The 9744-nt window shown below is 31.6% G+C and overlaps 2 protein-coding genes across 2 annotated transcripts; both read left to right on the top strand.

The window, feature by feature from the left end:
* Window positions 1–174: 174 nt before the first annotated feature.
* Window positions 175–2104, top strand: Phum_PHUM157200 (jumonji domain containing protein, putative; the record flags this gene model as incomplete). Its single annotated transcript, XM_002424824.1, has 8 exons — window positions 175–326; window positions 408–563; window positions 644–767; window positions 858–1042; window positions 1119–1272; window positions 1383–1531; window positions 1621–1785; window positions 1870–2104. 8 exons carry the CDS (start codon window positions 175–177, stop codon window positions 2102–2104), a joined length of 1320 nt encoding a protein of 439 aa, XP_002424869.1.
* A 1009-nt stretch (window positions 2105–3113) lies between these two features.
* On the top strand, window positions 3114–8634 carry Phum_PHUM157210 (uncharacterized protein; the record flags this gene model as incomplete). The annotated part of the gene is made up of 5 exons (XM_002424825.1): window positions 3114–3141; window positions 3945–5747; window positions 7558–7619; window positions 7806–8411; window positions 8584–8634. 5 exons carry the CDS (start codon window positions 3114–3116, stop codon window positions 8632–8634), a joined length of 2550 nt encoding a protein of 849 aa, XP_002424870.1.
* Window positions 8635–9744: the final 1110 nt, after the last annotated feature.

A 9744-nucleotide genomic window follows, 5' to 3' on the forward strand; every position in this document is an offset into this window, starting at 1 on the left:
ATTAATCTTTAATAAAATATTTTTTATAAATATTTATATTTATATTTTATTATAAAACCAAAAAATTTCAATAAATAAACTTAAATTTTATAGTAATAGATATTTAGTTGTATAATTTTTTCAAATTAATGAAAGGTAAAAAAAAAAAAAAAAAAATTACAGTTAATCGAAAAAATGAGCCAACCAGGAGTGCCTAAAATAATGGTTTTCAGACCGACTTATGAGGAGTTTAAAGATTTTAAAGAATATATACAGTATATGGAATCACAAGGGGCTCACAAAGCTGGATTGGCAAAAGTTGTCCCTCCACCTGAATGGGTTCCAAGGTAAATAAATAATAATATTTATTTAATTATTGAAAACAACAATTTTTAAAAAAATTACATTTCGTATTTTCAAAATCCTAGGAAATCAAAATATGATATAAAAGATATTGGCCACTTGATAATACCTGCACCAATTTGTCAGGTAGTCACAGGAAAACAAGGCCTATATCAGCAAATAAACATTCAAAGGAAACAAATGACAATAAAAGAATACAAAGAATTGGCAGAAAATCCAACGTAGGTTTTACAACAAAAAAATTCACTTTAAAAAAAATTTTCACGGTGTCTGCATCACAAAAATTTTTTTATTATTTCAGTTATAGAACTCCAGCACATTTTGATTATGGAGATTTAGAAAGAAAATATTGGAAAAATATAACGTACGTCCCTCCAATCTATGGAGCTGATGTATCTGGTTCCCTCACAGATCCAGAAGTCGATGTTAGTCTATAAAACCAAAAAAATTATAATGATGTAATTTAAATAATCGTTTTTAAATTTATTCAAATGGAATATTTATAACAATTCCAGGTCTGGAATATTAATAGGTTGGGAACCATACTTGATTTAGTAAATCAAGATTATGGTATAAGCATAGAAGGAGTTAACACTGCTTACTTATATTTTGGAATGTGGAAAACGACATTTGCGTGGCACACGGAGGATATGGATTTGTACAGTATTAATTACTTACATTTCGGTGCTCCGAAAACATGGTAAATTTTGTCCATTTTTTTAAAATTATTATTTATTTAAATTCGTGGGTAAAAAAATATTTGATTTTTCACGCAGGTATTCCATTCCTCCAGAACATGGTAGGCGATTGGAAAGACTGGCTACGGGTTTTTTTCCTTCCAATGCGAGGAGTTGTCTTGCATTTTTGAGACATAAAACAACCCTTATATCACCACCAATTTTAAAACAATATTCTATACCTTACAATAAGGTAAATGAACAAAAAAAAAAAAAAATTACACGTATATAAATATGGTTGTGGGATGAAGAGAGAGAGGACGGTGAAATATCATTCAATTATTATTATTATTATTATTGCAGATTACTCAAGAGGAAGGAGAAATAATGATAACGTTTCCATACGGTTACCATGCGGGTTTTAATCACGGTTTTAATTGTGCCGAAAGTACCAATTTTGCAGCTCCAAGATGGGTTGAATATGGTAAAAGAGCATCGCAGTGTAATTGCCGGTGAGAAAAAAAAATTTTCCACCCAATTTTTTTTTTTTTAAATGTTTTCTGCATCGCATCGTTTTATTTTTTATAATAATCTTTTCCAGGGGAGACATGGTTAAAATCAGCATGGACACGTTCGTGAAACGTTTTCAACCGGACAGATACGAATTGTGGTTGGCTGGAAAGGACGTGGGTTATCACCCGGAAGATCCTACGAGAGCTTATGCGGCACCCTCGCCGAGCGAAGTAGACATATTGTGTAACAAAAAGTAAGGGAAATTTTCTCGAAAAATTGTTTTAATTAATTAATTCTGATGTCTGTTATTTTATTTTTTTCTTTCCATTTTTCCCAGTAATACTTATCTTCCGCAAGCTTTTCTAAACGCTCCGAAAAAAGGTGCCAAAAGGCATTTGATTTATAAGAAAAAATCAAATTTCGATAAAAATGTTGACGAAGAAAAGAAGGACGAATTTCCGGAAGATGTTAAAAAAGCAATTGAAGATATTGAAATGGATGATGAAATACCTGACGAACAACAGTGGCAAGTTTTGGAGGATATTTGGTTGAAAGCCGGAGAAATGGGTTAGTAATAGGAAAAAAAAAAAAAAAAATTTTTCTTTTTTTCTTTTTTTTTTTTTTTTTTCTCGCTTCTCTTTTTCCTCTTCACCGGTGAAGGTTTTGTTTTTGTTTTTTGTTTTTTTTTTTTTTTTTTGCTTTTAAACGTTTGTTTTTTTTTTTTTTATTATAAATTTCAAACGAGGAGTAATTTTCTAGGTTGTAAATAATTAAAAAAAAAAAAAAAATTTAACAGTAACAGAAAAGGTTCACTTCTCGATAAAAAAAGGATTATTAAAAATGATTTTTTTTTTTTTCAAGGTAGACCTGGACTTTTTTCACGCCAAAAAAAAAAAATTGTATTAGTATTTAGTATTATTATTAACGCTCTTTAAAATATTTTTAAAAAAAGCTAAAATGGTTTTAAAGGTTTTTGAAACAGAAAAAAAAAAAGGATAATTTTGAATTTCTTACACTCACATATGTATTTATTATATACGTGATAGCATTTTTTTTTTTTTTTTTTTTTTTTTTTCATTGAAAACTATATCGTCTGCTTAGGGGATTCAATTTATCCTTTTTACGGGGATCAATTTACGGATGTAAATTTTTAACGTTTATTAACACGTGTGTATATAAATTGTACATAATAAAAATGATGGGGATAATTTTTTTTTTAATTTTTAATTTGATTGCTTCTTTTTAATTAAGTGATTGATTATTAATTAACGACGTCAATGAGTGATAGAAAGAAAGAAAGAAAGAAAGAAAGAAAAGAACAATCGATTGTGTTGTTTTAAAATTTAAATCGTTTGTGGTTCATCGTGGAAATAACAAAAAAAAATGGTGTAATTAATTGAATCGAAAGAATAATTAAAAAAATTTTATTGATATGTGTTATATAGCCGTTCACGTTCACGTTCGAACGTATGCACGTGCAAGAGGTTAAAGTGGTACTATATGATGATGATGATGATCGTCGAAGAAATATTATATAAAATATGTTTATTTATTTTTATTTTTTATTTTTGAAGATGGAAGATGAAGGTGTCGAGAAGTGACACATCGGGTAATCATTTGTCAAAGAAAGAAAAGTGTTCCGTTAAGAATTTTTGAACAAAAAAAAAAAAAAAAAAAAAAAAGATGTTACGGTTTTATAAGATTATTACGCGCGTTTTTCATTTTTTTACGGAAGCGGAAATAGAGTAAAAGGAAAAAAAAAAAATGGAAATTCGTGATTGGAAAATTAAAGGAGACTTTTTTTTTTTTTCTCTCTCTCCATATGTGTGCGTAAAAAAATGTGTGCGTGTGCGAGTTTCTCTGTAAGGAAAAAGTCTGGGTCACATTTCCCACGTTCTTTTTTTTTTTTTTTTTAATAATAATAACACTGTTATTATTATTATTATTTTCTTCGTGCGAAGAAAACAAAAAGAAAAAAAAAAAGAAAAAAAAAAAAAAGGAAAAGCTGTGTAAAAATCTCGATCGAGAAATTGAACTTTAATTTTTCACGATGTTTCTTTCGATTCGCGATTTGTCATATCGATATATATATTTTCTTTTTTCATTTATTTATTTATTTTTTTCTCTCTTTTGAATGTTTAAAAAAAAAAAAAAAAAAAAACGCATTATGTATTATTACTATTACTATTATTATTATTATTATTACTGCTATTATTATTTGTTATCGTCAAGGTTTACAAATGGTAATAAATTTGTAATGATTTTTAGAATTGGAGGAAGCTTCCATATTTGACGACGGCTACATGAAGAAAAAGAGAAAAAAGAAAAAGGGAAGTGAAAAAATTAAAAAACCGTCAAAGTTAAAAAAAAATCATTCAAAGTTAAAAAAGAAAAAAGTCGAGAAAAAATTAGACGTGAGAAAAAAATTGGATTCCGTCGTTAATGTTCCTCTCTCGATATTGAACAAACAAAAAGTGAGTGAAAACGCATCGATGAGAACAATGTCGAGTGAAAATTTTTCCGTTTTCCAAGAGGTTAAAGGAACTCTTAAGAGAATAATTAAAATAATCGAAGAGCAAGCCAAGCAGGAAAAAATTGAACAGTACAAAAGGGAAAAAGAACAAAGGCAAGCTGAAAAACTCGAAGAGAAAAAGAAAAAGGATCACGAGAAAGAATTGAAAAGGAAATGGAGAGAAGAAAAAGAATTTACGGATAGGAATGCGGGTGGGACCGACACGGTGTTGACGCAAAGATACGAAACGAATTTGTCGGTTAACATGAAGGAGGGAAACGGGGCGGAGGATGTGTGTAATTTCACATACGATTACATGAGGAAAAAGATGAAAAAGTCAAGGCATCATTGTAAGAAACATTCCGATGGGTCTCACTGCAAAAGAAAAAGAAAGAAGAAAGAACACGATTTCATGAAAACGGATTCTGGATTTCCAATTCAAAAGGAAAAATTGGAAACATCCGAAGTTGTTTTTCCCAACAGCATGGAAATCGGAGAAACGGTAGAAATATCGACGGAATATGGCGGCGACAACGCACCCACGTTGTCATCGCCTTTCAAACAAAACAATTCCGTTTCTTTTAAAGAGGAAAAGAAAGAGGAAAACATTTTCGCTAGCAAACCAAAGAAAGGGGAATTCGAGTTCATGGACGAGTACCTGAAATTCATGGCGCGAGAAAATGAGACGAGTCCCGCGCCGAGTCCTCCTCCGAGAGTTTTGACGAAGGTGGAAAAACCCGCGAGACCCACGACGATTGTTTTACCTCAGCAGCGAAAACCTCGGAAAGAAGTCAGGCAACAGGGTGCTCTCATGAAAAGCGCACAAAAACTTTTAAAAAGTTTACCCAAACATTCACGGAGGCCCCCCGATACGACGGTGGACAATTCGACGAATAGAATTTGGGTTTCGAGTACGCTTCAGCGTTCGACGGCGTCGTCGGGTTCATCGTCGTCGGCCACGGGTTCGTCCAATCAAACAAAAACGAGCAACAGCGTACCAAAGGGGCATCCGTGTTTCACGATAGAGTCAAAACCCAAAGAAACGACTCCGCCATTCAAAAGACTGTTCGAGAGTAAAAGCGTGACCACTTCTTTTACTCAAAACACGTTTTCAAACGTTGGAAATGGGAACGCGTACAAAACGGCAGACGGACAACAACAACAGCAGCAGCAGCAACTATCGTCTGCAATCCCGACGACGACGACCGTAAATAAAAATTACATTCAGTTCAATCCGAAAATAATCAGGCCTCCCGTGCTTCAAGTGAGTTCGACAAACTTATCGAGAACAACAAATCAAAATAATTGGATCATGTTGAACAGGAAAACGGAAACGAGTCAACAAACAAAGGGAGTCAATTATCTGACGCTGAACTCGTCCAGGGATAAAATAATAGCGCTACCAAAAAGTTTTGTGGGAAATTTCGGGGGTGGTGCGAACGGCGGGTTGACGGTTGACGGTTCCAAAAGCATATACATAAAAAGGAACGGAGGACCGTTGCCGTCGACGTCTTTACTGATCTCAAATCCGAAGAAACTCGCGACGGTACCCGCCGTCGTCATGAAATGTGATAATAATAATTCTTTGCTTTCCGTCACGAATTCGAATTCCGCACAGCTGTCGAAATCGTTCGTGCAAAAAGTGCCGGGTCAATCGTCGTCTTATTTGATTTTTCCACAACATACGACGACTCAGTCGAACGGTACCACAATCGGAACCAGCACCACCACCACCGGAAGCATCATAAGTGGAGGCGGTAATGGTGGTAGTGATGGTGGTGCAAGTGTCGGCGATGGTGGTATCGGTGGTAATAATAAAGGGAACGCGTTAAATTTCAAAATTACCGGACAGAACGAAAAATACGTGTCGGTAATTAAAAATAATACAAACAAAAGCCAAAGGTTTCAATTTGCCAACGGTTCGGAAAATTCTAACATTTATTGACTCTGATGATGATGATGATGATGATGATGATTTTGTTCGAAAACGTCGTCGTCGTCGTCGTCACCGACGCTGTCGCTGCCGCCGCCGGGTTATTTATTATTCACAACACGCGCGCTCTCATTCAAAAATATCGCGATATTAATCATAAATACAGTATTATGACGTAACGTTCGAAAACCGTTACAAAAATAATCAATCAATCAATCAATCACAATAATTTTAATCTTAATGTTGGTAATTAAAAAAAAAAATTTAACGTTTTCTAGTCAAAAACTTGTAATAGTTGGTTGTTTTCAAATGTTTCGTCATCACATTTTTTTTTTTTTTTGCCCCTCTCTCTCTCTCTTTCTGTCTCTTTGTCTCTCTCTCTCTCTCTCTCTCTCACCGAACGGAAGTGAAAATAGTGTCACAGTAGAAAAATAGTCTTTAAATACGTTTTCGAGTTTGAAAAAATAAAACGAGAAAACTTGTTACTTTTTTTTTTTTTTTACCGTGTTTAAATTTTATCAAAAAGTTAATAATAATAAGAAGAAAAAAAGTGTAAATAGATAATAATAATAATAATAATAATAATAATAATAATAATAATAATAATAATAATAATAATAATAATAATAATAAAGTAGTAGTAGTAGTAATAGTAATCATTAGTCGAAACATTTGTTAGAAAGAGAAATTTTTTTTTTTTTCTATTTCCGCTTTTCTTTCTTTCTTTCTTTCTTTCATTCTTTCTTTTGTAACGAAAATGTTTTAATGAAAAAAAAAGAAAAAAAAATCATGTAAATAATTTAAAAAATAAAATAAATGTATTGAAAAGAAAAAAAAAAAAAAGAAAAAAATTTTTTTATGGTGTTTGTTGTGGTTGTTGTGGTTGTTGTTTGTTGTTGTTTTGGTGATTTTTCGCACGAGAGAATTCACGTTAATAATAATAATTTTCGATGGGTTTTTGTTTTTTTTGCAAATTTTTATTCGATTCAAAATAAATTTGGTTTAATAATTGTTACCGTCGCCATATTGGTTTAAACAAACTTGAAAATTTTTTTTTTACTACTACGTTATTCAATAAAGCGCTTGAATTTTTTTTATTATTATAATAACTGCGTTAGTCAGTTGAGGTTTTAAAAATATTTTTTTTTGTTTATTGTTGTCGGTTGATGGGAATAAATAATAATTAATTTGGATTAATTCGACGTGATGACAATTTTTTTTTGGTGGAATCGAATAAAAAAGGTTTAATATTTCTCGTTAATCTTTAACTTATGACGACAAGAATTGTTATGATTATCCTTTTTTTTTTCTCCAGTTAAAAAAACTGGAGGGATTTTATTTTTTGGATTTTTTCTCGTTTTTTTTTTGGTTTCGAATGAGTATGGATTTTTTTCTCTCTCTCTTTTCGAATTCATGTTTTATTTATTCGTATTTAAATTTCTTTTTTTTCATTTCCTTTTTCATTCCATTTTCCCCCCTCCCCTTTCCCAATTTTTTCCTTTTTTGCCACTTGAAATTTTATTAAAAATTTTTTTTATTTTTTTTAAAAAGAAAAAAAAAATTTTTTTTTCCATTTTCAGAATTTCACAATGATGATAAAGTTTTGGATAATTTAAAAATTGAATATCCGAATAAATGTCACGTGAGAGATGTGAAAGTGTCCGAAAAACACCCGAAAATAAGAGAAAAAGAAGAAGGAGGAGAAGAAGGATGCGAAAAGGTGAAAGAAAAAGTAGAAAAAGATGAAGAAGATGAGGATGATGACGAGGACGACGACGAGGAGGAGGAAGACGATGATATAATAATACCGGAAAAAGACTGTTATAAGACTGAGGAAAGAATAAAAGAAGAAAATGGAGGAGTGGGAAGGGTTGATGGCGGATCGGGTTGTTCATCATCCGAACTCGATTTTGGTAAAAAGAAAAAGAGAAAAACCGAACAAGAAAAACTAATAGCTAGTCTCAACCAAACGGAATTGACACACGTTGACGGTGCCTTTAAAAGAAGTACAACAATCAGGTATAATAATTTAAACGAGGATAAACTATTGGATAATTTGTTCGACAGTCGATCGGGTAAACCGAAAAGATCAAGTGGTAAAAAAATGATGATCGTGTGCTGTGAAGAAACGAATGAAAACAACGCGAACAATGGCGACACGATGGAAAGTAAAAAAAAACGGAAAACGAGTTGCTGCGGGGATAATAATGACGGAAACGGAAACGGAAACGACGACAGTATTGCCAACGTCGGCGGCAACAGTCGCGGCGGTAGTTTGCCGGAAATTCGCGGAGAAACGTGTGAAAAATCCGTGAGTGATGTGAAAAAAATGTCGGGAGAAGTTAAAAAGAAAAGAAAAACGGAAAAGGAAAAACTAATTGAAAATTTATCCGCGATCGAAAGGATTCACGTCGATGGAGCTTTTAAAAGAAACGTTTTTAACATTTTACTCATGGGTTCCAAAAACAACAACAACAACAATAACGGTTACGGAAGTAACAAAAAACAAAACAATAACGATGGAGTGAATAAAAACAGGAATGCCAACAACAATAGTAAAAATAATAAAAACAATCGTGATTTAATTAATTCAAGTTGGTACGAAGAGGAAAAGGTGGTTAACATGTCGTCTGCAAATGACAACAATAGGAAAATGACAAAAATATTCAGTCCGGTTAAATTTTTAGGAATCGATCGAGATATCGAATCGCTTATAAGAGATAAAGCAACAGGTTACGCCACATAAATATTATTTATAAAAATTTTTAATTCGCACAAAAGGGACGATTCGTGATTAAAACAAAAAACAAATATGGCGTCGTTTTACTTCGTAGTTCCTAAAATAAAATAAATTATTTGTTTCCAACATTAAAGTTTTAAGTTTCGCCATTTTATTGGTTTTTTCTTTGCGTTTCGTGTCGCGTGAGGAAAACAAAAAACCGGAAACAAATAATAATAATGATGATGATGATGATAATAAAATAATTATAAAAACGGAGAAAAATCATTCAAGTCGCTAACGACGGTTATTTTTTAAACTTTTCAAATTCCGTTAATTCCGGAACGTTTTATTTATCTATTTTTTAAATTTTAACTTTTCTCGCGGTTTTTTCTACTTTTAAAACTGAAAAAAACGGTTTCGAACAATTTTTTTCCTTATTTTTCCCTGTTGAAAAAATAAAATGTAAAAAAAAAACGCAAAAACAGGATACGAAAAAAAATTTTTTTTTTTTTTACCCCCGTTCTCAATTCTCGGAATACTTATCGCCATCTTTTACGCGATCACGTGATTTGAAAAGAGTGTGTTAGTAGTCGAGGGGAAGGGAAAATGGCAACAATGGAAAAAAAATTTACCGTCGTCCTTGACGTCGTCGTCGTCGTCGTCGTCGTCTCGCTAACGAAAAAGAAAAATAATAATAATGATGATGATGATAATGATGAAAATCATTATATTCGAATCGTTTTTTTTCCTCCCTACCTACCCCCCTTCCTCCCGTTTCAACAAGAATTTTTATTTTATTTTATTTATTATAATTGTTGTATTCGTTAAATTCGACTGATTATTAAACGTATAATGAAAGTTTTATTATTATTTATTACCGCGATATATATGTAAATATAATTTTAAATATTTATTTATTCATTATTATTATTATTATTATCGTTATTAAAATAATCATAATCGTTTTTGAAATAATAATAATAATAATAATCAATAGTAATAATGATAATTAATGTTAGATTTAAGATTCATCACGATTATTATT

This window comes from Pediculus humanus, genomic scaffold, assembly GCF_000006295.1.
Source record: "Pediculus humanus corporis 1103172107500 genomic scaffold, whole genome shotgun sequence".
Taxonomy (NCBI): domain Eukaryota; kingdom Metazoa; phylum Arthropoda; class Insecta; order Psocodea; family Pediculidae; genus Pediculus; species Pediculus humanus.